The sequence below is a fragment of the Trichoderma harzianum genome, assembly GCF_003025095.1.
Source record: "Trichoderma harzianum CBS 226.95 unplaced genomic scaffold M431scaffold_6, whole genome shotgun sequence".
In the NCBI taxonomy this organism is placed as follows: domain Eukaryota; kingdom Fungi; phylum Ascomycota; class Sordariomycetes; order Hypocreales; family Hypocreaceae; genus Trichoderma; species Trichoderma harzianum.
This window is the reverse complement of record NW_020209254.1, coordinates 2,073,163-2,100,076: the sequence shown is the minus strand read 5'-3', so window position 1 is coordinate 2,100,076 and position 26,914 is coordinate 2,073,163. Positions and strand designations below refer to the sequence as shown.

At 51.7% G+C, this 26,914-nt stretch overlaps 10 protein-coding genes across 10 annotated transcripts; 5 read left to right on the top strand and 5 right to left on the bottom strand.

The window, feature by feature from the left end:
* Window positions 1-678: 678 nt before the first annotated feature.
* M431DRAFT_85851 (hypothetical protein) lies at window positions 679-4,368 on the top strand (the record flags this gene model as incomplete). Its single annotated transcript, XM_024923608.1, has 2 exons — window positions 679-2,956; window positions 3,023-4,368. The coding sequence occupies 2 exons, from the start codon at window positions 679-681 to the stop codon at window positions 4,366-4,368; spliced, it is 3,624 nt and encodes a 1,207-aa protein (XP_024774849.1).
* A 488-nt stretch (window positions 4,369-4,856) lies between these two features.
* On the bottom strand, window positions 4,857-7,731 carry M431DRAFT_16992 (hypothetical protein). The gene is made up of 3 exons (XM_024913019.1): window positions 7,334-7,731; window positions 5,527-7,262; window positions 4,857-5,457 (listed from the first exon to the last, which is right to left on the bottom strand). The coding sequence occupies exons 1-3, from the start codon at window positions 7,557-7,559 to the stop codon at window positions 5,287-5,289; spliced, it is 2,133 nt and encodes a 710-aa protein (XP_024774848.1). The 5' UTR covers window positions 7,560-7,731; the 3' UTR covers window positions 4,857-5,286.
* A 537-nt stretch (window positions 7,732-8,268) lies between these two features.
* M431DRAFT_84746 (hypothetical protein) lies at window positions 8,269-9,669 on the bottom strand (the record flags this gene model as incomplete). The annotated part of the gene is made up of 2 exons (XM_024923468.1): window positions 8,269-9,409; window positions 9,467-9,669. The coding sequence occupies 2 exons, from the start codon at window positions 9,667-9,669 to the stop codon at window positions 8,269-8,271; spliced, it is 1,344 nt and encodes a 447-aa protein (XP_024774847.1).
* A 1,214-nt stretch (window positions 9,670-10,883) lies between these two features.
* On the bottom strand, window positions 10,884-11,750 carry M431DRAFT_508573 (hypothetical protein). The gene has a single exon (XM_024919131.1). It carries the CDS (start codon window positions 11,628-11,630, stop codon window positions 11,115-11,117), a length of 516 nt encoding a protein of 171 aa, XP_024774846.1. The 5' UTR covers window positions 11,631-11,750; the 3' UTR covers window positions 10,884-11,114.
* Window positions 11,751-12,459: 709 nt separating this feature from the next.
* Window positions 12,460-13,893, bottom strand: M431DRAFT_84910 (hypothetical protein; the record flags this gene model as incomplete). The annotated part of the gene is made up of 1 exon (XM_024923486.1): window positions 12,460-13,893. The coding sequence occupies one exon, from the start codon at window positions 13,891-13,893 to the stop codon at window positions 12,460-12,462; it is 1,434 nt and encodes a 477-aa protein (XP_024774845.1).
* A 2,741-nt stretch (window positions 13,894-16,634) lies between these two features.
* M431DRAFT_438379 (glycosyltransferase family 32 protein) lies at window positions 16,635-18,121 on the top strand. Its single transcript, XM_024915169.1, has one exon. The coding sequence runs from the start codon at window positions 16,833-16,835 to the stop codon at window positions 18,060-18,062; it is 1,230 nt and encodes a 409-aa protein (XP_024774844.1). The 5' UTR covers window positions 16,635-16,832; the 3' UTR covers window positions 18,063-18,121.
* A 945-nt stretch (window positions 18,122-19,066) lies between these two features.
* On the top strand, window positions 19,067-19,991 carry M431DRAFT_85627 (hypothetical protein; the record flags this gene model as incomplete). Its single annotated transcript, XM_024923577.1, has 5 exons — window positions 19,067-19,142; window positions 19,211-19,230; window positions 19,314-19,340; window positions 19,399-19,590; window positions 19,644-19,991. 5 exons carry the CDS (start codon window positions 19,067-19,069, stop codon window positions 19,989-19,991), a joined length of 663 nt encoding a protein of 220 aa, XP_024774843.1.
* An 885-nt stretch (window positions 19,992-20,876) lies between these two features.
* M431DRAFT_116489 (hypothetical protein) lies at window positions 20,877-23,118 on the top strand (the record flags this gene model as incomplete). Its single annotated transcript, XM_024911963.1, has 3 exons — window positions 20,877-20,996; window positions 21,074-22,861; window positions 22,943-23,118. The coding sequence occupies 3 exons, from the start codon at window positions 20,877-20,879 to the stop codon at window positions 22,985-22,987; spliced, it is 1,953 nt and encodes a 650-aa protein (XP_024774842.1). The 3' UTR covers window positions 22,988-23,118.
* A 303-nt stretch (window positions 23,119-23,421) lies between these two features.
* On the top strand, window positions 23,422-24,951 carry M431DRAFT_84959 (hypothetical protein; the record flags this gene model as incomplete). Its single annotated transcript, XM_024923497.1, has 1 exon — window positions 23,422-24,951. The coding sequence occupies one exon, from the start codon at window positions 23,422-23,424 to the stop codon at window positions 24,949-24,951; it is 1,530 nt and encodes a 509-aa protein (XP_024774841.1).
* Window positions 24,952-25,132: 181 nt separating this feature from the next.
* M431DRAFT_85385 (hypothetical protein) lies at window positions 25,133-26,844 on the bottom strand (the record flags this gene model as incomplete). Its single annotated transcript, XM_024923548.1, has 4 exons — window positions 25,133-25,565; window positions 25,648-26,549; window positions 26,614-26,748; window positions 26,818-26,844. The coding sequence occupies 4 exons, from the start codon at window positions 26,842-26,844 to the stop codon at window positions 25,133-25,135; spliced, it is 1,497 nt and encodes a 498-aa protein (XP_024774840.1).
* Between the last annotated feature and the right edge of the window lie 70 nt (window positions 26,845-26,914).

Genomic DNA, 26,914 nt, shown 5'->3' with positions numbered 1-26,914 from the left:
CAAATGACGGATTTGGTGGAATTAGGCTTCTGACTGAAGGCGGCATAACATCACCGTGCATCTCCAATGTGTGATTCGCATGCACGATCGAATGTACCAGTGACATGCCGGCATAATAAAAACCGGGCCTTTGAAGCAAGGGACAAGTACCAGATAGATTTCGTTTCAAGCCAATTTTGCAATGTCCGAGTTTCAACCGGGTATGTGCAAGCGAGTTGCGCGTCCAACAAAACTTGGCTTGCGCTGCGCCTCGCTCGCCGGGACGGGCTGCATTTGCAAAATTCGATCAAGAAGCAGCTGGTTTCTACTGCTACTACTGGAGCGTAGTGGTACTGCTAAGATCAGTAGTTCGGTTGCACATCTTTGCCTCTACTGTACAGTAGCTTCCAAAGCTTGGTTGCTACTCTGTGAACCCTGTTTTTGGCTGGCGCATCGCCAAACGGCCGCTTTCTCGCCTGTTTCTCATCCCTAGTGGAACTTTCCACCCCTCATTAACAGCCCCCTTTTGATTCTCCTCCAGCTCCATTTGTGCTGTATTCTTCTCTTCGATCCTTGTCTTTTTGAATTCTTAGCCATGCGTCCCTTCTCGAGCCTTCAGTAGGGACGATTCGCAACGGCACTAGAACCGGTTGGCGCTGGTGACTATGAACCGGCGCCCAAGCAATGGCCGATCACCACATGCCTGCGCCTCGGTCCGCAGGATATTATTCAGCGAGTCGAGACGGACGACGAGATGGCCCTGCGACGCCAGAGCGCCGGCGGAATAGCAGCCAAGAGATGGGCAAGCCGGGTAATGCGTCCAGTCAGCGCGACGACAGCTTCTCTCCCCACGACGACTCGTTCCACGACGACGATGCCTTGAGCCCTCGCCGAGAGGCCTCCCCGTACGCCGACGACGGACATGGACACCGAGAAGAGCGGGCGCAGAAGAAGCACAAGGGCCGCCTGGGCGGAGGCTTCTTGCTACACGATGCCTTTGGTGGTGGACGATCTCGTCGACAGCGGGCTACTCACACGCCAGGCCCAGCTCCTCAGCTCCAGCTAGGCGTCGGTCGTGATGCTGCTTTCCAGGCTTCTCCTGGCCCTGGACATGATATGGGCATGCGAAACTCGTCTGCGCCCATTCGGCGATCTGGCGAAGAGCCTGCAAACTCACCTCCCAACACTGGGCATTCCGCCGACGGCAGGCTATACTCGGACTCGCACCACCAGGAATCGCTCGCTGCTCCGGATCTGGATTCCACTCAGATTGTGCACATGGCTCTCAGCCTTAGCGAAAACCGCCGTCTCGCCTCTCGACGGAATGCCTCTCGGACAGCTGCCCCCCCGCGGCTTACACCTATCCCAGACGCATCCTCTTCAAGCAACATCAGACAGCATCTCCAGCAGCAGCGAAAGCTTTCGCGCACCGATTCTCCCAGCTTACTGCAAGAGCCGTCGGCTCTGGTTCCCGTATCTAGAAACAGCGGCAACTTTCAGTCCTCATTTGAGTCCTCCCACGATGCGCAATACCGCTGGCAATTTTCTGCCTCGACTCTGGCCAGAGCCCACAAGGCCAAAGTACACCTCGAGCTGTGGGCTCAATACAGGCGACTACTCGATGTGCTGCCGCCCCTCAAGCCAGGACTCGAAAGACCGTCGTCGGGTAGCTCCCCAGACTCTCCTGTGCTGGCACCCGGTGCCCAAGCGCTTGCTATCACGCTAGGGAGGCAGTACAACCCCTTGCAGTATATTCGGAATCGCAAAGTGCGGGCACGTGAGAGGAAGGTCATTGACGGACAGCGGCAGGGGTTCAGCGATGTAGAGTGTGTTAGATCATGGGTTGATACCGTTTATCGACAAATGTCGCTGGCCGGGACGTCGCTTGTCGACGAACGACCTTCCATTCCGCCCTATCAATACGCTGAAGATGTCGATCTGCAGAACTCGCCCTCGGAGGCCGTAGCGAGGCCCCGGCGGCCGAGAGTGGACTGGATCTTGGACCCTTGCGATGTGATTGCTGATGCATACTGGCTGGAGCAGAACGGGCACAAGCATCTTATTGAAGACCGCCATTGGCGAAAGATTTTCCCGCCGCCTGCGACCTCCGACTTGAGTAGACCTTTATCTCGAGAAGTAGATGATACTAGCAGCAAGATTTCGCCGTTCACAACAAGAGACAACAGAGACAATGAGATAACCGAAACCATTACTGAGGGGAAAGAATTTGGGTTGTCCAAAGTTCGCTCGGAATTGTCTCATAGCAGTACAAAGGAGCGTGCCAAACAGAAGCTACAGAACATCAAAGGATTCCACCACCGGCATGGAAGCGCCGGGCATGGCCACGATATAGTAATGCGAATGAAGAAAGATTCTGGATCTGAATATTCAGACAGCGACGACAGCGAGCCAAAGAGGAGGATGCGACCTGTTCGCAAGGGAACAATTTCCAGCAACTCAAACGACCTACTGCAGAAGCAAATGATGGAAATGGTGGCCAAGGAAGCACGTGAAAGAGAACTTGAAGATATGGCTTTGGCGAATGAGAGCGCCGATGACCAGAGTGTCGAGGCACAAGATATGAGGCGAATTTCACAACCGCCGTCCCGATTTACTAGCAGGAGAGGTTCTCTGGCGGAAATAAGCGACTCAGAACGCAAACTTGCTGTGTTTGGAAAGGTCAAAAAGAGCTCTCCCTCGCGCCTGAGTCTTGATGCCAATTATCTTTCGTCATCTCCGGGCAAACGAGCTTCGTTTCCCAACTCCCCTGAAATCCTGCCGCTTCGCAATGGCAAGTCTGAGTCGGTTGCCAGCGCTGATCCTTCACCACCCTGGAGCCGATCAACATCTCCCACAAGAAACCCCTTCAGCAAGATCAAGTCAATCATTCGAGACAAGAACGACGACACTTATATACTCGATGAAGTTGAAGATGAGGGAGAAGGGCGATCGTCAAAGCGTGACAAACTTTTGGCACGTTCAGGCTCGACATCTACTCTGGGTAGGCGTCAATCTAGCCCTGCTGGAAAGCTGCTGTCAGGAGCCGACAGCGGGAAAAGCGCTCGCAACACGGGAAGCATGCGACTGAGAGCTGACGAAAATCTTGGCTTGAGAGGCATGTTCAAGGGGCCGCGTATCGACAACGTGCTTCGAGGCGGTGTTTCAAAGTTGGGAGACATTATCCGTAAGAAAGAGGGATCTGGCGAAGCACCCGACCTCGACACAACGGATGAGTCTGATAGTGATAGGATCAGGGGGCGAAAGTCTGCACCCTTTTCTCTGTCGCGAAAACCTTCCACTAGGGCACAAGAAGTACAGCACCAGCCGAAGCACTTTCTTGATACGATGCCTCAGTTTCATCGCATGCCTAGCTTTCGCCATACCGCTAATGGTGGTGAGAAGCTTACTGCTGCTGCTGATTCTGGCGCAGAAACCCCCGGTCGTCGGGCTACTGAACTTGATCTTCTTCGACCTCCGCTGATTAAAATCCGGAGCGCATCATCGTCTGGATCTTCTCCGGTACAGAAACCTCGCATAGGGGACTCGGACGTCTCCGAGTCCGAATCCTTGTTGAACAACAGTAGCACTGCCCCCGATGCGGCCGACAAGCGTGGAAATTCAGCCCTTTCGCTCAGCGACAAGGATAATCAGCATAGACGACTGCCGGGTGAGCATTGGTCGATTGCGGACCGTGGCTTTCCTGGCCAGATGAGGCTTTCGAAGCGCGAAGTCGCTAGGATGCGGGCTCTGATACTCAGCTCCGGCGTCAAGGCGATGGAACTGCGCCGTCGCGCCAACGAGCAGCACAAGCCGTTCAGCAAGGAGAATCTCGCCCTGAACGCGGCTGCCTCCCCGAACGAGCCCGGCGGCGTCCCCTGGTCGGACATTGCCAGGCTCACTCCTAAGCAAGCCCAGCTCAGCCTCCAGCTGCACGACCAGCAGGTGCCTTTCTGCGAGGTGTATCCCCTCGCCGCTCGTACTCTGGGCGTTGCCATCCAGACCTGGGGCCAGCGATGGCAGTCTTCGGCGGACTACTTCCGGGACAAGACGACGCATGACCTTCGCACGCGCGTTTGGGAGGTTCGCACGCATATTGCGGATGATTTGTCTGAGCTGGCGCGTAAGGCTGCTGATGAGGCGGACGAGACGAGTCGTGACTTGATGCTCGGCCAGCCTCTTAAGATCAAGCACGTCATTGACACCATGGACAAGATGTTGCGTACGCGGCGTAGAAGATTCCGGTGGTTGAGGCGTGGGCTCTGGCTTACGGTGGAGTGGCTGCTCGTGGGCTTCATGTGGTATGTCTGGTTCATGGTGATGATACTGCGCATCTTCCTCGGCATCGGCAAGGGGGCTTTGCGGGGCGTCAAATGGCTTCTCTGGCTGTGATTCTCACTTTCTACCCACTGGTCTCCTTTATTCTCTCTAACCATTACCTCCTCATATCCCCTTATTCTATGTTGGATCGAGTCTCTCCAGCATCAGTATATCCCCATAACCATTCCATTGCATTACCATCACTCACAGGATATCCAGCACTGTAGCTGCTATCCCCCTTTTCTTTCCTCCTATACGCTCCTACTTCCATTATTTCTTCTTCTAATTTTTCTGTCTGATACCCCAAATTATTCTACAGTCTCGAATTTTCTGTCTCGGTGTTGCGGTTGGCAACTCTAAGGACCCCGATGCATAGCCATGGAGTGAGGTAGCTTTGCAAATACGCACATGTTTATCATTTCACGTGTTCAAAAAAACCCCTTTTCTCTTCTTTTCAAAAACTGTACGTGTTTTTTTCAACTTATCAGGGCTTTAACTTAATTTTTATCCAACAAAAAACATACAACTTTTATAATTCGAACAAAGTAGTAAAAAAATTAGGCAAATAATAATATTGACTATGTATCTTCTAATATTTTGCATCCTCTTTGATCTTTTGACTGAGAAAAATAGTCTTTGTCTAAGAAAAGACTTTGTCTAGACTCTTTTTTCCTTTCTTAAAATGAAGGACGTAGAAAAGGGGGCCACGGCACTGGCCATGTTGAGAAAAAAAAGATCAGAACCGATAGTAACAACAACAAATGAAGAAGATAGAAAAAAAAAGACTACAAAGAGAGTTTTTTCCCCGTCCGCAGACGATAATTGTCCCAGTAGGAGCTAAAGGGTGATTGATTATATGAAATAACGCTGCATCTGCAAGCAAAGTCTAACAGCGACGAAGGGAACAGAAGAATAAGGGGAAAAGGAGGGCAAAAAGGGTCGAAATGGAGGCCGTAGATCATCTATTTCCCGAGATCGTGTAGCGTACATCTATTCAATCCTCTTCTTACCCTCCTCGGCGTTAATGAACCGAGCGGTGCTGAGGCCACGCTCATGTCTGGCGACGAGGGTTCCAATGACGGCGTCCTTCTTGGCCTTGGAGATGTTCTGGGTGTAGCCATCGATGGCATACCCGAGCGGGTTTAAGCGTGGCCAGTTTACCTGCAAAATGTGTGTTAGTCTCAACTTTAAAGGAGGGGGGAAACATGATATAATGGGACGGTCGCTTACATAGAGCATGCCATGGGTCCAGACAAAGTGAAAGCACCAGGCTGCCACGCTGGACCAGAAGAGAATGAAGATGCGCATGGGGATGACGCTCGAATTGGGAGGCCGTCTGGTGAAGATGCCCACGAGAACGATGAAGATGCTAAAAGCCAGGATATAGGGAATAGCCTGGATGAGGACCGGCCGCCTGTCGCCGAAAATGAGGTTGGTGCCAACGTTGGCCTCCCCAGGCTGATAGACTCCGAGGAACAAGTCGTATGCGTCCTGACGAGGGCCGTCCATAAAGTTGTTGAGGCAGTATCGTGTAAGACCAATACGACCATCTTGCAAGGCTCCCATGGGTGTACGCTTGCCAGTCCTGGTGACGTCTGTCTTCATGGCTCCAGTTCCAGAGTAGGCCGTGGAGACAACATCGGCATTGTCGGCCCAGATGTTGCGGAAGAGGAACTCGAACGCGGGGTCTTCGTTCTTGAACGATGAGCCCTTTGCGAGCAGGCCAGCATCTTGAAGCATGCGGTCAAGCATGTGACGAGCAAAGATGCTTTGGACGACGTTGGTACGGTCAAGACAGTCCATGCAGTTTGTGCGCATCACGCTGGTCTGAAGGCTGCGGGCTTCAATCCTTCCGTCGTTGTTTCCTGGCATTTCGACGCCACGGAAGTAGCCTTGCGCATCGACAGCGTCCCGGAGTCTGTCCACGATGGCGTAGGCCTTGTGCATCTGCATGCCCTTTGTCTCGCTGTGATAGTCAAAGTAGACATAGTGAAGGCGATCAAACTGCTGGCGGCTCGAGCCCGGCTGGATCGTCGTGAACTTCTCGTCGGTAAGACGATCGGCCTCTCGCCGCTCCTTGGGCATCGAGACAAGAGCCTTGGCCATCTGCTCGTAAGACTCCTTGACCTGCAACTCTCGTCCCTTGTGGTTGACCAGGTTGATGAGGTAGTTGTCTCCGTAGATGCGGATCTGCTCCTCAAAGTGCTTGGCTGAAGCGGCGAGGGCAGCATCTGTACTACGCACTTGGATTTTCGGCGTGTATTTTAGGTTATTGACCTCGGACCAGAATGTGGGCACACTGCCTCGAGTTTGAACGTAAGACAGAATCTGCATCTCCTGGCCTGCCGACGCGCCAAACTTGCCACTCTGCATATCACTGCTGCCAGCAAATCCTCCAAGACCGGTGCTACTGCTATCGTTGAGGATGACAATTTGCTCTGTCTCGTTGTAGTTGGCAACATGGCCGTCTTCGTCTACGCCTCGAGTGAAGAATCGGGTTCCACCACGGTATCGTGAGCGTCGGGAAATCAATACGATAGTCAGGGGTGTGCTCTTGAACTTGGTCTGCTTGATTTCAAACATGCCAAACATGCAAGGAAGAATGTAAGGATCAATGGCAGGCTGCGGGCCAGGCTGACTACGAGATCCTGCGGTGCGGAACTTGATCAGCTCAGACTGCAGATACTTGTTGAAGAAGAAGCGATCATCTGTTCTCAGCCACAGGGGTCGGGAGGTGTCGGCATGGGATTGACGCTGGATAGAGTTGGTGAGGTCGATCGAGTAGGAAAAGTACATGGGCCCCTGAGCAAGGAAGGTCTTGAGGAGGTTTATAAAGGTGTCTTCGTCTGGATCGTGGATCTGTCGCTCGCGCATAGGGAGAATCTCGGTCGAGATAACCTTGTAGACCATCTGTCCCTTGAGCCTGCCCATGGGCTTGGCCTTGTTGATGATGATGACATACTTGTCTAGAGCATGGTTAGAGCTAGTCCCAGGTGCAATAAGGTATCATGGTCGGTGGTATGGAGCTGTCACTGACCTAGGGGGAGCTGGATGATGCCAAGGATTCCGGAGATGCTGGACACGCGTGTCGCGCGCTTGGAGGAATTGAAACCGCCCTGGACCAGCCGGACGTCTCCCATGGGACGGTCAATGACCAAGGCGGGCGCATCGGGAGACGAGGGCGAGGTAAAGGTATAAGCATCGCTGGTGACCCTGAGGTTGATGTCGCGATAGGGCAGCTTGGCCGCTGCTAGGTGCGCCATGGCTGCAGATAGCGATAGCTGTGATTTACAGGCACAACGTCGCTGATTCTATCAACACAGCTCTCCGCAATCTCGAGTTCGCAAAGGCGGGCACTTCCGTCTGCTGCGTGATGAACAACTCAAGCTGTCTTCGTCTCAATCACATGTGGAATGGGAGAATGTTGTAATGCCAGCAAGGCCTCAGAAAGGATATTGGAGTGCACAGCCTCATCAACTGGTGGGCAAACGTCACTGCAAAGCCACAGGAGGAGCTAGGCAAAAGGGGGAAATGGTGGCGCTGCTTACATATGCAGCTCCTTTTAGAGGCGAGGGGCATCAGGAACCATCCGGGTACGTACCTGAGGGGGGAAAAAGCCGTATAAAACGCAGATTGCCTCCCCTTTCGTATATGATGTAAATTGAATAAGGAGTACCGTATCATAAAGCGATGGCAAGGATAAGAAACTCGAATATTTGATACGTTCTCGGATTAGCATTTATTGGGTTCCGGACATATGCATCCTGTATTTTGAATTGAGTTTGATTAACAGTATAGTGTATTCGTCTCATCATAAACCTCTCTCTACCTCGCTGGGCAGCCAAGATTCTATCACACTCAATGTAAGAATAACAACAGAAATATCTACTAAGACATGAAATTAGAATAAAAATGGGAAAGCATTGAAAATAAGGCACCTTGGTGGGTATACTGTGCCTATGTTTCTTTGCCTTATGCCTCAGTGCAGAGCCCAAGTCCCGCCAACAACTCCTCCGCGGTAATGTCAATAGCTCCAGACGCCTTATCCTCAATGCCGAATCCAATGAAAAGCTCATCATCTAGATATCCGTGATACGTCAAAAGAGGGCTCTTCCAAGCAATCGACGTAACATAAATCATCTCCGAAGTAAGGCGATCCGGGTACTGCTGGCGGCCGTGGATCCAGATTGGCCGCTTCGACATGGCCTGGATGGCGAAGGGCGCCTGCTCTTGGAAGAGCATTACGTACGGCTCGTAGACTGCGTGCCAGTTGTAAAAGGACTTGTGTTGCCAGATGGTGAAGATAAAGGTGTTGGACTTATCGGCAATGCAAATTGCGTCTATCCGCTTGCACATGGTGACCTTGAGTGAGTTGCTTGCTTGGTGGACTGACTCGTTCTCAGAGATTGTTTTGGGTAAATATTTCTCCAGACACTTGTTATCTTGTTCTTCGGTGAGCAATGCCAGGTTGACACTGGCTGAGCCATCCGAGAGAACTCGAGCAAAGACTCGTTTTGGTGCGACATCGTGGTGAATATACATCTGGCCGGCGGTATCCCAGAAAGGGAACCAGTTCTTCTCGACAGCATTCCATGGTAGAGGTCGCTGTAGCTCTGTACCTCTGAGGAAAGCCTTTGAGCCACCCCACTGGCCGGTCCAGTCCACAAGTTCGCGAAAGTCCTGAATAAATTGGCCAAAGCAAGTGAACTGGGAATTCGACCCGTAAACAATGTACGGAGATTCCGGCCCGTAAAGAACGCGGGCATCGTGAGGGCCGATGTTGGCAGAGAAGTAATCTAATTTGCCTTCACATATCCCGCCTTCTGTTGGCTGAACGGGCAGTGCTGTCGGAGGCTCAAGGCACCGCAGGACTCCAAACTGGAAAGTAGCATGACACATGAGTTCTGTGAAGTAAACGCTTTGTTCATCTGCTCCCCGTGCCAGCTGGGCTACCACGATCCACGTATCTCCCAGCGTGGGATGAGGAATGATGTTTGGGTTCATTCCCTTGTGCCCTTCACCAAAGTCAATGGCAAAGTACTTTTTGTCCATGGTGGAGATTGAGAAGATTTCCTGGTGAGTAACTTGAATATTGGGGAGAGCAGAACTATTGCTCAATGGCAGATGTGACGGTGGCGCATTTGCTGCTGGAGTCTCAAATGTTTCTGACTTTCCAAGGCCTATTGGCGCCTGGGCCTCATGTTCATTGTTTAAATCGGCATTGCCTTCCCCATGGCCCGCATTGAATTTGTCGATGATGGGCGGAATCCATTCTGTTCCTTTGGACCGCGTATAAAAGGTGATGATTGTGTAGAGAAGAATGATAATAGGTACTGTCAGGAACAGCAAGCGCTTGATATCTCTGACAAACATTGTGAAACTCCTGTAGCTAAGATATGTGGATGATATGACGTGAGTTGTAGGTTTAAGGATGTGGTCAGAGTCTGGTGACAAGGGTCAAGTTCCTCACTCGGTTCGACCAAGAAGTATGCAGATACACTTTGTATGACTGCTTGCACAGAATACGAAGAAAGACTTTAGGCCATGGAAGCTTAAAAGAGAGTGAGAGGGATAAACTCCGACCTCGTGGCTTGCGCGTGGGGGAGCTATGACAAGCCCCTAGGATATAAGCTGGCGATCCTTTGAGGTTACCACTCAAATGGCAGCCAATGCCAATTCGTAACACGGTGATTAAGCAGTGCCTCTCGATGGTAACCGTTTATCAACACTTGGACGGGTGCCGTAGTTGGTGCCGTAATAGTGTTAAACAGTATGTAAGTGCTATGCGAAATGCGCAATTAGACAAGATGCCTGATGTGAGGCTGGATATGCAAGCTGATGCTACCACAGCATGAATACCGAGTGTAATACCATACATACCTTGATAGAAAGTACCAGCGATACCAGTTAAAGACTAATTAGGCCACGCTCTCTAGATCAATGGCGATTAAGATTCTGCAGCGGGCCGGGTACGGCGATGTGACGCTGGAGTAGATGGCAAAATGACGAGGTAGTACGGCCTAGTAGGTACTCGTACATGTGGATGGAGATTCAAGATTGTATGCAGGCCAGACCCGGCTGAACGGCGATGGAAAAAGATTTAGCTACAGGGCTCAATTATCCCTTGTTATGGTCCGAGATACGGCGGTGAGAGGGCGAGAGGCGAACAAGAGCCTAGCGGAGGGCAATGACACACTGATAGTCACCATTTGCCGCCAATGGTCGATTTCATGTGGCTCGTATGTACCCGTATGGAGTCTTGAGTCGCAAAGTTCAAGGGCAATGATGTAAGAGCCAGGGCTAGCACACACTTCCGGCAGCAAAAAAGCATCACTAGATTCTTCTTTTTCTAAATGTCACTCACCACCAACTCGGACGAGTAGTACGGAGTACTCGTACTGTAATACTCATTTGTGCTGGTATGAGTAAAAGAAAATGCCATATTGGAGAAGTAATTAACCACTAGTATTAGTGTTGGCAAGCATCTCAATGGATCCCTAAGCGAGCTGGGTTTGATGAAGATGGACAGCCGTGCATTTCGCAGTGGACACGACCCATGGCCCTTAGATGGAGCACAGTGGCCTCAATCGGGCCTTGCCATGGACTCGACCAGGTAGCCCGGCAGGCGGGATGCCTTGATTGTGAATGTAACCTCACCGTGTGGCCGCTAATATACGAAGATAAGAGCCTATACAGCAAACCGCTGCCAACTCTGAGACACTTTGGTCAGACGAGACGGGGGAAAGGAAACAAGACCGTCAATTAGTCCAGAAACCACAAGACAGAAATCATCATCATCAACGAAAACGAAACCGGCGCTACCCCGCAAATCCAAAGACTTGGCGGCGGGAACGAGAATAGAAGAGGCAGAGAATTGCAGCAATTGTCATATGCCAAAAGGCACAAGCCGAGGGAAAACGCAATTTCGCTCTATTTTCTCGCCCCCAAAACGCAGCACACACAGAAGCACCTTTGCTAAGAACCTGGCAACTTGTAGGATGTACAGCAACAGGGGCGGCCCCTAGTGCTGCACCTCCGCACATTAGCGGCGAGAGCAGGGAACAGGCATCGAACCAATCTGCGCAGATCAGAAGCGATCGGCAGAGCACAATGCCGGAAACCAGCAAGGCCGCTGGAGACGCGCTTGTGCTGCTTCGGGAGAAACGGCCGTTGGCAGGTTTTGGTGTCAAACAAGGGCTATATTTCGCCGTCTGGTGCCTTTGTGGTTGTCTGGAAGGAGGAAGAGGCGGGGGGAAATTAGGAAGCACCATAATACAGTAAGAAGGCAGAGTGTGGAAGGGGGGAGGGAAATAATTGAATGCTGGTGACACCATGATGACGATGGTTTCTGCTTTGCTGTGTTCGTATGTTTGCTCTTATCTCAGAAGCAATTGATGGATCCAAGTTGTAGAATATCACACAAGTTTGTAGCAGCTCTCAAAAGTCCTTCTGTGGCTGATGCTGTGGCACGTGCATGCTGGTGCCTGTACCTGTACCTCCCCAGGCACAAGCCCAGCGCCAACAAGCCAAGAAAGATAGACGAGATCGCTTGGGTTGACAGCGCCAGCGCCCAGAAAGCCAATTTTTAAGGTGCAGCCACATCCGCCGAAGACCAACAACCCAGTCAGCAAGTACATGTACATACCTGTGTAAGGAGATTTTCTCACACCGCAGTTAACAACAACCAACGACATGAACCGACTTTTGCAATGAATCAGGAGATTGGATGGCTCCACGATCAAACACTGACTAATCCGAGAGTAGCAACGGCGTAGAAGTCGCGTAGAGGGAGGAAGGAAGGTAAGAAGAAAAAAAACTCGAATTTTTTCTACGTGGGGGATAGGAGGAGTGGGATAGGAGTGGGAGCTTGGGAAAAAAAAAAGAGATGGCACTTAATTAATTAAAGTGAAAACCGTTGATGACATTAGCCCTTGTTGGATCCAATTCCAAGTTGAAGTTGCCCCCTTGCAAGCACTCCTATGAGTTAGTAGGAATGTGCAAGCGCCGGCATCTCCATGTAAGTACAGTACCAGTACGGAGTAGTATTCCGTTCAATGTTCCCCCCTTTGCGCCAAATCATGAAATCCTTCTAAGTAAGTACAATGAAATGAAATATCCCGAACCCATATTACCGCCAACATTAAGAATGTATGTAATCTGAAATCACGCCCTAGCCTGCTTCGTCGCGAGCACCGGCTCCGTAGAAGGACCGCCCAGTGTGCTCCGGTATAGCCAGGAGGCAAACTTGACACTTGGTGTGTCCACCCATCTCGTCACGCCGTCGGCCAGCGCTAGAGTCAGGGGCAGTAAAATCAACTGGGGGATGAGGAAGGCAACTTCCAGCCCCAGCGGGCCAGACTTTGGCAGGGGAATCTTGTTCATCCAGTGCGGGATGTGTTGCGCGTGGTCGTCTCCCTTGAAGCCCACGGCCATGTAAAGCCGGTCTCCAAGTGTGCACAGCACGGGGCCGTGGACAATGTACAGCGCAAAGGAGATGCGCCCTAGATATTGGCAAAACTTGGTCTCGAAGAATCTCTTTAGCCAGTGAATGCGCGGAATGATGGCGACTAAGAAGCCTGAAGCCAACCAGAGGTAGAACCACTTGTAGTCGAAGACTGCCTGAGGCTTGAGCAAGGACAGGTAGTACCAGCCGCGACTTTTTGCCATGTCCCGAACGTCTGCGGTTTCGGCTGGAATTCCGCCCAAGTAGAGACTGAAGACGAGCAGATGGTAGTAGATGAAGCCTTTGATTGGCTCTAGGCGAGTCAAGAAGAACGGGAGCTCGCCTTTCTTGGCCAGCAAGTCGAGGTCGCAGAGTAGCATGCCCGTACAGAACAGGGCACAGTACCAACCGTCCGTGATAAACATGAAGTAGAAGATCAAAGAGGCTTCACACCAGAGTCGTGCAGCCTTGGAGCACCTTGAAAGGGCCAGATGGCAGGCGTAGACGACCATGGAGCCTTTAAACTCGACTGGGATGGACCATAAGTGGACGTTGTACTTGAGCCACAGATCTCCCTCCTTGAAGACGAAGCTGAAGTTCTTGAAATCGACGTAAAAGGTCCAAAGTTCCTCTGTCCAGCTTCCCGCCATTGTTTGTCCATTGACCCAGATGCCAAGCATGTGCCACATCGTGATGAACGCAAGGACAACCGCAATGATGGGAAGATAGAGTCGTGGCCATCGCCTGAAAAAGGCCGATGCGATATTGTCTCCCAGCTTTGTGTGCTCGCCGGCTTGCATAAGGGTCAATGGCTTCAGGGAGAGGACATAGCCGGATATGACGAAGAAGGTTGAGACGGCATAGTGGCCGCCTGTGAAAAAGTTGCGTATAAAGGGGAACGCGACCATGTGGTATTTGCTGTCGTAGCCAAAGCCATTTTCGAAAATGGGATTTTGCTTTTCCCAGCCGTGAGCCCACAGCTCGTGGTGGTGCCAGTACACGAGAAAGGCCGCGAAGCCTCGGAGGCCGTCTAGGTACGATGTTGGCCGCAGTTTCTCAGCCACTTGGAAGATGGTGGGTAGTTGATAGAGAGTGTTCACAACGCGGTTCAGGACTCGCTTGTGCTTGGGAAGATAGCTGGCTGCCCTCCACATCGTATACCCGTTTGCTTCCTTGGCCAGCTCTGGGTCGTAGTCGGATTCTTCAGAATGAATCTCTTCCCAGTCTTTGCTGGTGTTAAGGATGCTTACTTGTGCCATGTTGGCGTTGGTAACGATGCTGTGAGTAGCGTCAAACCAGTAGAGAGAGAAGTGGTCGCAGGGAGAAAAGACGCTGGAAGTGTCCACAACTTCAATCTCTCAAGCTTCGCACGGAGCAAGAGCTGGACAATGCCGGCTGTGCCGTACGTGTACTTTGTTCGTATTGCTCGACAAGGAACCTCCACGCTTCCCCAGACGGCAACCCCAGGATCGATCCGATCTTCGAGCGGTCACGGACAACACGTCGTACTCGGGAATCTGAAATCAGAAACGATGACACGCGGCCACGAGTCCCACCGGCAAAGACGCTTCCCCAGCTTTCACAAGCCGAAAATCAGAAGCTCGAGGCAGATGATAAAGGACGTCCCGAGGTCAGAAGCATGCGGAGGCGAAGGATGGACGCGGGGTTACGGGACTATAGGTCGACTAGATGAGAGACCGCAGTTGCGGCTGACGGTATCACCCGAGAGAAAGTCGATGAGATATCGAGGACCAGCTGGTGTCGATGCCGAGGAGGACCCAGAATGCCAGGGTGATGGTGGTGCGAAGACTGCCCAAAGAGGCCAAGGATAGACACGCAATGACGCATGGGTCGGGGGGGAAAAGAACTGAGGCCCCATCAAGCGCTGTTCCGGGATATGATAGCCTGGATAGGTATGCCAATGCCGTGGACGAGCAAGCGCAAGAACCTGTATTTTTGGCTGTCCGTTATCACATGAAACGTTTATTTTGGGCCACGGCTGCGTGTAAGTGGGAAAAGAAGCCGAGAGTACAAGTACATGGCCACACCATCTTACTCCGCACGACGCCATCAGAACGCCTCCAAAACGCCTCCCAAGGAACGGAATATCCAAGCCAAGGTACTCGTAAGGAAGACTGCGGAAGACTGCAGAAGACAAGGGCCAAGTCAAGACGGCCCTCGACTGTGGATTGGACGGCAGACCCCCTGTCTCTGTGGCTTGCATGGGAGCTGCTACTGTACTGGTGGGCGCCCCTCACACCAAAAAAAAAAATGCATGGACTGGGAATCCTCTGCATACGAGCGTTCGTTCGGGGACCTGACAAGCCGGGAGCTACATCATGTGTGTGTGTGGCTGATCGGCGCCTCGGACACCCAAGATGCATTTTCAGCTGGCTTATGAGTAGATTTCAAATTTTCTGTCCCCTTTTGACGCGATGTCTTGTGTTGCCCGGAAGTTAGGTACATGTACTTGTACGTCTAGGGCTAATTGTCCGGAAGCCTTGGTTTTGGAGGCTTTTTTTGTGCCAGCCACTCGACAAGAAGTTGGAACTCGAGAAGCCAAAATAATGAGTTGGTGCAATACTAGAGATAAGATTGTACGGAGCATAGTTACCTAGAGGAGTAATTGAGCGCAATTGATGAATAAAAATCCTGCTTCTCTTCAGTTGTGACAATGTTCAAAGCCGCGGACCTTTGAGACAGCAAAGTACATGTACAAAGTGCAAGTACATGCTGCCGGTGTCGGGCCATACCCGCGCGCCGTCTCAGCTTAGAAGAGAGAAATCCTTTCGACTTCGACCAGGTGCCTGGTTCTAAAGCACCGCTAACGTGTAAGCTGCAGTCAATCCTCTTCCACATTGCAGAGTACTGCCTGTACCTGTACTTGACGGAATGGATCCGCTGGCCATCACGAGCCATTGCGAAAAGACACAATTCATGTCTTGCTTCTATCTATTCAACTCAGACTATGCTTTGCCCAAGGCTGTGGAGGGGTGGCACAGAATATTCAATCTCGTCAGCCACATGTAGTACACAAAATAGAAAAATGGAAGGCGTCCGTATTATGCCGATGAGTACAGTATGACCGTTGTGTGGACATTGCAGGCAGGTCTCGCCGTTTCTCTCCACCTCCGTCTTGTCAGGCCTTGTCCTTGTTTCCCCATGTTCCCCAAACTGGCCTCACCTCTCTGTGCCGTTGCCTTAGGACGCTTTTGGAAGCTGTGTCCGGCTCTAGTAACGTCGTTGTCTCTTCCTGTGGCCCCAAACGTAATCACCAAGTCCCCTGGCAGATTTGCAGGGGATCCACCGCCGGTGTGGGTTCGAGCAGACTCGAGTGTGATGGATCCCCGGTTGTCTTCACGCCATCCAACTAACAACTAGCTCATCCTTGCGGGTTGGGCACATGTACATTGACTCCGTAGGGCCTGTGGCTCAATCCATGCCAGGCAGGTAGGAGAGCGTTCGGAACAGCAAGGCGGCGAGGTTTGTTGTAATTGCGCCCATGGACGGCCCGGACAGCCCTTTTGATATGGAGCAGAGTATAATATGAGCATGGGCCGGGCGAGATGACTCTTTTTCGATCTCTCCTCCCCCCGGGTTTGCTTACACTGGGTATCCTTCCACTGATATACGCGTGCTCGCAGCATTGACAATCAGGACAAACTATAAGCAGCCTCCTCAACAAAGCACAAAGCATACTTTATCTCCTTAACCTTACCATCAAGGTACCTGTATACAGGGAGATTTCTAGAAAAGCCTGAGAGCTCTAGTACCTATTCGCAGAGTCTTGCGGCTTTGCACTCCTTCAGTGGACGTACGGATAAGCCAATCCTCGAGTACTTTTTTCTAAAGTCTTGACTGCGATTATTCAAGGCAAAGGTCTGGTTCGAACAATCGAACCTTGACCTTACCTAGCTGCTATCGCCTCAAATCTTCTTTTTTACTTCTTTGGTTCTTTTTCCCTTTGCGGCTATTGCCGTACACAGCATGATACTCATCCTTTAAGCGGTGCTTGCCATTCTCTCGACTTTCCTCGTCTCAAAATTTTCTTTGTCTCATACCTATTGAGAAGGGAAGAATCGAGCACGTTACGATGAGCTCTCCTCTCGGATCTCCGAGGCTCATGTCCTCAGCCCGCCCCTTCCGCAACAAGGTGCCCACACAGATGAGAAGATGCCTCCCCGCCTATCTCTTCCTCGTCTTCACCCTTTTTGTCATTCTCAATTTCGACTGGGTCTTAGCGATACCCAATCCTGCATCCGTCCTCCGTCGACAGCCAAAGCCGCCTCCGGTACCAGGCAGCACATTTCCCCAGAAGATCTGGCAGACATGGAAAGTCGATCCTCTCCACTTCGAGGAGCGCGATCTGTTGACGGCGCGGACGTGGACTGAGAAGAATCCGGGCATGCGGTACGAGGTTGTTACTGATGCCAACGAGATGGCATACATTGAGGATCGGTATGGTCCAGATGGCTACGATCGCCCAGATATTGTCGAATTTTACCAAATGATCAACCTGCCCATCATCAAAGCCGACCTTTTGCGATATATGATCATGTATGCTGAGGGCGGCATTTACGCAGACATTGATGTCGAGACCATGAAGCCCTTTCATCGGTTTATTCCTGAGCGATACAACGAAAAGGACATTGACTTGATTGTCGGCGTTGAGATTGACCAGCCCGATTTCAAAGATCACCCCATTCTGGGAAAGAAGTCCATGTCTTTCTGCCAGTGGACATTTGCGGCGCGCCCTGAACAACCCGTCATGATGCGTCTGATTGAAAACATCATGAAGTGGTTCAAGGCCGTTGCTAGGGATCAGGGTGTGCCGCTGGGTGAAGTGCAGCTCGACTTTGATCAAGTCATCAGCGGCACTGGACCCTCTGCTTTCACCAAAGCCATACTCGAGGAGATGAACCGTAAGTCCAAGGGACCGAGGGTCACCTGGGACAATTTCCATAACTTGGACGAGTCCAAGCTCGTGGGCGGCGTCCTCGTCCTCACCGTCGAGGCTTTCTGCGCCGGACAAGGACATTCTGACTCTGGCAATCACAACGCTCGAAACGCCCTTGTCAAGCATCACTTCCACGCGTCCAACTGGCCCAGCCGCCATCCTCGATACAAACACCCTGCCTATGGTCAGGTCGAAGACTGCAACTGGGAGCCTGAGTGCGTCAAGAAGTGGGACGACAATATCGGCAACTGGGATAAGTACTCTGAGAATGAGCAAAAGAAGATCATCCAAGACATTGAGGATGCCCGAATGGAACAAGAGCGGCAGCAACAGGCTTTGGCAGCGCTGCCTGCGGCTTTCCCCTAGTACTTCCCTAGGTTTGGGTGATTTGATGATTTTCTTTTGTACATTTCCTCCCTCGATTGCAATCTGCTTTGGCTTGATTGCGCCGATTTAGACATTGGCTTATAATGGGTTTATGGGTTCATGATATGGCGCTGGCAGTATTCCCTGGGTACGGAGTTTGGGCGGTTCTTTTACACTGAGTAATAAAAGGATGGAATAGGCGACTTGTTGGCATTTTGGTGGCGATGGGAGACAAGGCCGAGAACATATATATATATATATATATAAGTATATGGGTGCATATATCCACATAGATGTGTTGATGTAATGAATTCAGATTGGAACATCACATGTTGCTTTTCTTTTACGCTGTGTTGTGTAATATTCCGTCATTGGTGCATCTGCTGAGTCTCCCTGTGTCTTGTAGCTGTCAAGTTTTGAGGTATGAGATCAGCACTTTGCTTTTGCTGGATCCATTTGAAAGATTGCCTGTTTTAATGACTTCATTCAGTGTAGAATTTTGTTTTAAATATTTCATCTAATGAATAGCAAACTCATTTTCCTACAGAGAATCATAAAAACGCCAGCAAGATTGTAATCTGCAGGCGGTCGGACAGCATCAGGCTAAAAACCATAACGTGGGCTGTTCCACAGAAGCCATTTGATCCTTATCCTTGAAAAGCCAAAGCCACAGCAAGTTTTAACGGTAGCCTTGGCTTACCTAATGCAACAGTGCCATCTGACCCGCCCTCTAGCCTGACGTGTACCGCCCGTCTCTGGTCTGGTATTCGCCGCATCCAACCTCCATTTCCAGGCAATCCAACTCTTTGTCCGGTCTTTGATACCACCCACTGCGCTGCCCATCACCAACGGCCTGTTGCCGCCCTGCGATATCTCCGCTGCTTCTTTACGACGCTCGACCGAATTTCCATAGAATCTGACGCTATCGGACGTTCTTGCGCCCGCATTCCGCCACTCAGCTCAACGCTTTTCGGTAGAGTGCAGTAAATCAACAAACCTTCAAAATGGCCGCTCGCGCACCTCCCGCTGGTCGACCAGGCCTGAACACTCGCTTCGCGCAGTTCAAGCTAGTTCTTTTGGGTGCGTTCTTGACAGTCGGATGGTCGAGATGTGTTGATGTGTTTGCTGACATGGCTGCTTTGCGACAGGCGAATCTGCCGTTGGAAAGGTGAACTTGCAACCCTTTGGCTCTCTACGCTGAGTCGAAACAGAAGAAGGAAGAGGGAGTAAAAGGCTGACATCTTGTTATAGAGTTCAATAGTCCTTCGGTTTGTCAAGGTAGATTGCACGCAATGTCCGGGAGGCCTCTGAACCGCCCTGCTAATGAAGCCATCAGGATCAATTCGACTCTTTCCGAGAATCCACCATTGGAGCGGCTTTCCTCACCCAGACCATCTCTCTCGATGAGAACACGACGGTCAAGTTCGAGATCTGGGATACCGCTGGCCAGGAGCGATACAAGTCGCTTGCTCCCATGTACTACCGAAATGCCAACTGTGCCGTCGTCGTATACGACATCACGCAATCCGTACGTTGAAAATCGGGGTTGCACAACGAACATGGTATTAATACGAGATGCAGGCTTCACTAGACAAGGCCAAGGCCTGGGTAAAGGAACTCCAGCGCCAAGCCAACGAGAACATCATCATTGCCCTTGCCGGTAACAAGCTCGATTTGGTCACTGAGCAGCCCGATAAGCGAGCCATCCCAGCGGCAGATGCCGAGGCCTATGCCCGCGAGGCCGGCCTCCTCTTCTTCGAGACGTCTGCCAAGACCGCTGAGAACGTGCGAGAACTCTTCACCGCCATCGCGAAGAAGCTACCCTTGGACCAAGCCGGACCCAGACATGCTCGACCCGGGCAGCGCCCCGGCGTCAGCCTCGCACCGGAGAATTCCAACACTAATGTCAACGGACCATGCAGCTGCTAGACAACACATGATAAGAGGTTGCGGCGGGACGTCTAATGATATGCCTATGTACCTACGTCCTGCAATGCATCCATGGGGGTGGATCATTCAGGTTCAGGCCGGGATAGACTGACAGCAGTGATTCAAAGCCTCGGGCTTGCATCAAGTAAAGTCCGAGTGCGTCGTATATTTCTCGGAGTCTTGGGTTTGGAGGGTTATTGGCCGACGATTTATGTTTTTGGTCCTCTTTTTTATTTTATTTTCCTCTTTTTTTTCTTTTTTAATATGCACCTTTGATATTTTTGTGCTCGTCTTGATGCACCGGGATGTGCATGGGGACTTCAAAGGTAGATTCTCTCGCAGATGGGCTTATTCTGAGCTACAGTTGCCTGGTGGAGGATTATGAGATACGGGAACGATGTGTATTCTGTCCTTCGGTGAATCTGACTGAGCGTCTAATAGATTGCTGCCTTGATTAGACTATGGCCCGTGCTGTGATTTCTTAGATGCATCTTTGTGAGTTGTTATAAGACGCTCCGCATCAGCCGGGGGAGATTCACTCGTACGAGTGAGTGGATCACGGTATCGGATCCAGAAGTAGCATCTATATGTGAGCCAAAGAATAATTTCAATTCAACTTTAAGAAGAAGTAGAAAAGGAAGAAATATTAACCCATCGTATTATAATATTGCATGATTTTTCTACCACTGATTCCAACAACCAAATGTATCCACAGCCAAACCGGTTACTGGCATGACCTTGGCGTTGCGTCACGGATCCGGTTCCTGCCGGCAGTCTGGAGCTCGCATTAGCCGAACTTTTGCCCTGAGCGTTTATTGTTCCATGGGCTAACTTTTGGGCTTGACACTCAGATCCAACCACCATCCACCGCGATTGCATTTCCAAATGTTGCGATCATCGCTTCGGTCGGCGAGATTGCTAGGCGGCAAGCCCATCGCGGCAGCCGCCGGGCGCCAATGGTCTGTTGCCGCGTCGCGACAGGCGCCTCTGGCCAAGGTAGGTGGCGTGCACAATCCCAAAATCGTGGGACCCCCGAGGGGAAATTTTGCGACTGACGAGAGCTTCTGCTTGCTGCCATCTAGAGATTCTATGCCGACCAGAAAACGCCGCCGGTCCTGCCCACGTCCGAGACCCAGAGCTCTGAACGCACTCCTCCGCCTCCTGCCCAGCCGATTGTCGACACGACGGTGACGGCGGCAGAGATTCCTCCCACGCCGCCTCCCCCTCCACCAGCTGCCGCCAGCCAGAGCGCAAAGCCAAAGTCCAGCCCGCCGCCCCCGAAGAAGAAGGGCTTTTTCAGGAGGCTGCGTAACTTCATCTTCACCTTGATGGTGCTTGGTGCGGCCGGCTTTGGCGGAGGAGTCTGGTACTCGCGCATCAACGACAACTTTCACGATTTTTTCACCGAGTACATTCCCTTTGGCGAGCAGGCTGTTCTTTACCTGGAGGAGCTGGAGTTCAAGAAGCGATTCCCCAGTGCTAGCCTTGGAGGTCCCAGACACACCGATGGTGGCGAGAAAGTCAGAATTCCTGCCCAGAGCGGTGCTTCCTGGAGGGTGGCGGACAAGACGGAGCCTTCTGAGCGCCGTACAAGCGCCTCTCCTGCTGCTAAGAAGGCCGGCGTGAAGCCGACTGAGAGCAAGCCTGAGGAGCCAGCCAAACCTGCTGCATCGGAGCCCAAGACTGCCGTTGTTGCCAAGCCTGTCGAGAAGACCACCCCAGAGGAACAGTCAAAGACGTTCTCTTCAAAGGCAAAGGCGACTGAGTCCAAGGATAAGCCTGCTGCTAAGCCCCTGTACTCCATTGACCTGATGACTCTGCCTGATGCCAAGGAGCCCATTGTTCGAGACCTCGTCCACATGCTGAATGATCTCATTCTGGTCATCAACGCCGACGGTGCCCATGGCAAGTACTCTTCGACCATCGACAAGGCCAAGAACGAGGTGCTGAGAATTGGCGGCCGCTTGAGGGAGCTCAAGAGCGAGGCTGAGAAGAAGGCTGCTGAAGATGTCCGATCCACTGTTGCTGAATTCGACACCGCTGCCTCTGATCTTATCCGACGAGTTGAGGGCACAATGGCTCAGCAAGAGGTTGCCTGGCGTCAAGAGTTCGAGGAGCAGATGAAGACTGTTCGTGAGAGCTACGACGAGAGGGTTAAGCTTTTGCTGGAGCGCGAGCAGAAGCTCAACGAGGACAAGCTCCACAACCAACTGCTGGAGCAGGCCATCGCCCTGAAGAAGGATTTCCTCAAGGAGGTTGAGGCCCGCGTCGAGCAGGAGCGTGAGAGCCGCATTGGCAAGCTCAACGATCTCACGACAGCTGTATCGCAGCTGGAGAAGCTCACCCTTGGCTGGAATGAGGTCGTTGACACCAACCTCAAGACGCAGCAGCTTCACGTAGCCGTTGAGGCTGTCCGCGCCAGCCTCGAGGATGGCCAACACCCCCGACCATTCATCCGAGAGCTTGTTGCGCTCAAGGAGATTGCCTCTGATGACGCCGTCGTTGATGCTGCCATTGCCTCAATCACCCCTTCGGCGTACCAGCGCGGCATCTCCACCTCATCTCAGCTGATTGACCGATTCCGCCGTGTCGCCAGCGAGGTCCGGAAAGCCTCTCTGCTTCCCGATGATGCAGGTGTTGCTAGCCACGCTTCCAGCTGGGTTCTCAGCCACGTCATGTTCAAGAAGCAGGGTCTCGCTGAAGGAGACGACGTCGAGAGCATCCTGACCCGTACACAGACATACCTAGAGGAGGGCGACCTGGATGCTGCAACCAGAGAGATGACTGGCCTGCAGGGTTGGGCAAAGACGTTGAGTAAGGATTGGCTGTCCGAGGCCCGTAAGGTTCTTGAGGTTCAGCAGGCACTTGATGTGAGTATTTACGATGGTCCCCCGTTCTTTGATTCTAACGAATATATGTGAGAGAATTTATCGCTAACATCGCTTGAACAGGTCATTGCTGCAGAGGCTCGACTACAGAGCTTGAGGGTGGATTAAAAAATTATTGAGGATTTCTTGGTTCTGTATATTGATCAGAGAGGGAAAAGAAAAGTAGGGGGCTTCCGGCCCGTGTATAGTTTATCGATAGATACAAGTATAAGTTTTAAAATGTGATTTCATGTTATATTATAGAAACTTTCCATGTGATTCGTGTTGTTTTTATCTGCAAGTTCAAAAGTAATACTATGGCCTACCCAAGCTGATACAAATTCTACACATTCAATGCGATTTTTCTCAGTAGCATTCTGCCCCACCATGTGGCTGCTGTATCTCTTATCCATCTGCCAGCCAACTGAGATCGATACAACACAACTTCATCATTACATCAGCCTTCAAACCTCTCCCGGTATCAATGGCCTCAATGCAGAGAACATGAGATGATGTAACGCTTTGTCCCCAGTCTCTTCGTCTATCCTTTGCGTACCTGGAATATGAGCACCAGGTTTGCTCTCAAAGCACGCTTCCCAGTGGCTTCACTAATCCAATCACCTATAAATCGCCCCTTCAGAGCATCAACCCAGCCCTTCGGCACAATGGCTCGAGACTACAACGAAGCCCTCGAGAAGCTCGCCCTTCTGCAGTCCAACCGCATCATCACAAGTCTCTTTGAGGCGCCGGAGAAAAAGACGCCGCAGGATCTCAATGCGGCCGCCATCCCGGAGATGACAGCATGGCTCCGCCGTGCCGGCTACACGCCGCAGGATCTCGCTCGCATGAGACATATCCACGTTGCTGGGACAAAGGGGAAGGGCTCTACTTGTGCTTATGCGACGGCTATGTTGGCAAAGTATCGGACTGTGGGGACGTACACGAGTCCGCATCTTGTTAATGTTAGAGAGCGCATTGGCATTAATGGCGTTCCCGTCTCTCGAGATGTGTTTACTGCTGCCTTTTTCGAGATTTGGGATCGACTTACGGAGGCTGCTGTGAAGGACGGCATGGCGGCTGTTGAGGCGGAGGGGGCGGCGTCGAAGCCGTTTTACTTTCGGTTTTTGACGATTCTTGCGTGGCATATTTTCTTGAAACAGGGTATTGAGGATGTGGTTATTGAATGCGGCATTGGAGGTGAGTATGATTCCACGAATGTGTTGCCTGCGGAGGCTGTTTCGGCTGCGGTTGTGACGCAGCTGGGGATAGACCATGTGGCCATGTTGGGAGACACAGTGGAGAAGATTACATGGCACAAGGCTGGGATATTGAAGCCCGGGGTCAAGGGGTTTACTATGAAGCTGCGGGATCAGCCGGGCGTAATGGATGTGCTGCGCAAAAGAGCAGCTGAGAAGAATGCGGAGCTGGTAGAGGTTGAAGAAGATGTTGTTGAACGATGGGGTGGTGTGAGTGGGATATTGAAGGGAGATTTCCAGAAGAGGAACCAGGCACTCGCTGTCATGGCAGTGCGAGAGCATCTCGGCATGGGGCAAGACAGGCTGGAGGATATTCCGCAGAAGATGATTGAGGGTTTGCAGGAAGCGAAACTTAGGGGGAGGTGCGAGGTTGTCAATGACGGGGCGGCTGAGTGGCTCTTGGACGGGGCGCATACCAAGGATAGCTTGGAAGAGGTGGTCAAGTGGTCTGTTCAGAATCATTTGGGTTCTGACGAATCCTTGATATTGATATTCAACCAGCAGGAGAGAAACATTACGCAGCTTTTGGGGGATTTCGTGGAGACGGTCAAGAGAGAAGCGGGCAGAGAAGATGTGTTTCGATATGCATTGTTTACACGGAACGAACTTGCGAAACCGGCTGATGGGGAGGAGAGGGATGTGATTGTACAGGAGCAGGCGGCGAACAAGATGCGCAGTTTGATACCTGGGTGTGATGTCAAGATATTTGACAACACTCTTGACGCAGTGGCAGAGGCTAGGAGGCTTGCACAAGGACAGGATGAGTCGAGGAAGAAAGTCTTGGTGACGGGCAGTTTGCATCTTGTAGGAAGCATATTGCAAGTTTTGGAGCCGTGAAAGGATAAAAAGCACTCCAATGTATGTTTTTTTTTGGTGTCCGCAAGTCTAAAAATATTGATCTATACCCAAGTTTTGTTGAATTACCGTTATCCCATCATCGCTCTATGCCCAAGTTTTGTTGAATTACCATTACCATTCCCCCCCTTTCCTTCATCCAATGTTGCCTTCGCAACGTCCCTCACAAAGCATCCGTCTCCTCAAGAATCCCCAACGCACCGCCCACCAAATGCAAACTCCCCGTAACATACGCCTGAACCACCTCTCCCTCCGGCAACCCCCCCGCCACACCTCTCGCATAATTCAAGGCATCCTCAATGGTCGGCAAAACGACAACCTTTGACTTGGGGTCTATCGCGGCCCACTTCTCCGCAAAAGCCTTCTGGACGGTGAGCTTGTCGATTTCCGCGGGGTCGATGGTGTTGTTGACAAAGTCGCGCTTGTAGCCCGTCTGGGAGTACGTGACGTTTGTGCAGAAGACGACGTGGTCAAAGGCCGGGCGGTCCTCCTGGTCCTTGTTGATGCTCTTTAGGGTGGTGCTGATGGGCTGTAGGAAGTCGATTGCTTCGATGCGGCCTTGTTGGTTGAAGATCATGACTCTGGGGCCGGTTCTGCTAGACGTGTGAGTAATACAATTCCCATCAAAGAAAAGTTCTCCCCTCTATTTAATAAGGAAGCCTAGAGTGCATTTCTTACCGGCCGGTGATTTCGCTGGCGAACCACTTGGATGACATTTTCAAGCTGTCTGCGGTGTGGGCGCCGTCGAGGTGCCAGGTCACGTTCTTCTCTTCCTTGACTTCGCATCGGCCCCTGAAGACGCACTTCTCCAAACCGTCGATGAATTCCTGGGGGAGCTTTGACTCGGAAACTTCTTTCAAAAGACCCAGCTTCGTTAAAACGGTCTCTGCCAGTGCGATTGCCAATGTTGCATTCTTCTTTTGAAATACTGCGTTTGGTCTGATTTTGACGCCATCCAGGCGAGGGTCGATTTTCAAAGCCTTTAGGTTGACGTCTTTTTCTTTCGCTCGGTTCATCAGGACTTCTGCTGCTCCGGGGAGCTGCTCAATCGTAAAAGCCGGGCTGCCCGTCTTCATGATACCAGCTTTATGCCAGGCAATCTTCTCAACCGTGTCTCCCAGGATAGCGACGTGGTCGATTCCAAGGGTGCTGATGCCTGATGCTACCGGGCTTGACACCAGGTTCGTTGAGTCGTACTCGCCGCCTATTCCAGTTTCATACACGGCCACCTCGACGCCCTCTTGCAAGAATGCGTGCCAGCTCACGAGCGTAAGATAGCGAGCATACACGGGTTTTGATCCAAAAGGCGTGTCCTCTTCGGGGGCCTCTCGCGATTCCTCGAGTCGGTCCCATACTTCGAAAAAGTACTTTGCAAACAGCTCCTCGGATATGGGCTTAGAGTCTATGCGGATGCGTTCGCGTACGGCCATGAGATGAGGTGATGTGAAGAGTCCCGTCTTACGAGGGCCGCCATGGTGCTGTTGGTACTGCGAGAAGATGGAATCGACAAAGGCGCAGGTGCTGCCTTTTCCTTTTGTGCCTGCAACATGAACGATGTTGAGACGATCAAGATCCGCAGGCTGCCCAAGTGAGAGTTAGTTGGAGATGCTTGAATGAACGAATGAGATGTGAGGGACTACAGACTGTGTATCCGATCCTTGTGAGATATGCCCTCATCTTGGCGATGCCAAGCACAGAATCAGGCAGAATTCCGGCCTTGCGACGGGCCTCAATCACCGCGAACGGCGTCTGCAGCTCGTTGAGCTTGTCAATCGCATCCTGTCGACATAAAAATATACGCTTAGAATCTCATTCCCAGTGACGCCATAGCCGAAGCGCACAACATACATTGTAAGTCCTGCTTGTAGACGCCATGCTTCGCGCCTGAAGGCGTACGGCTATGAATTTGCGCAGGAGAGTCGTTGGCCGCGTCGATGCATAACGC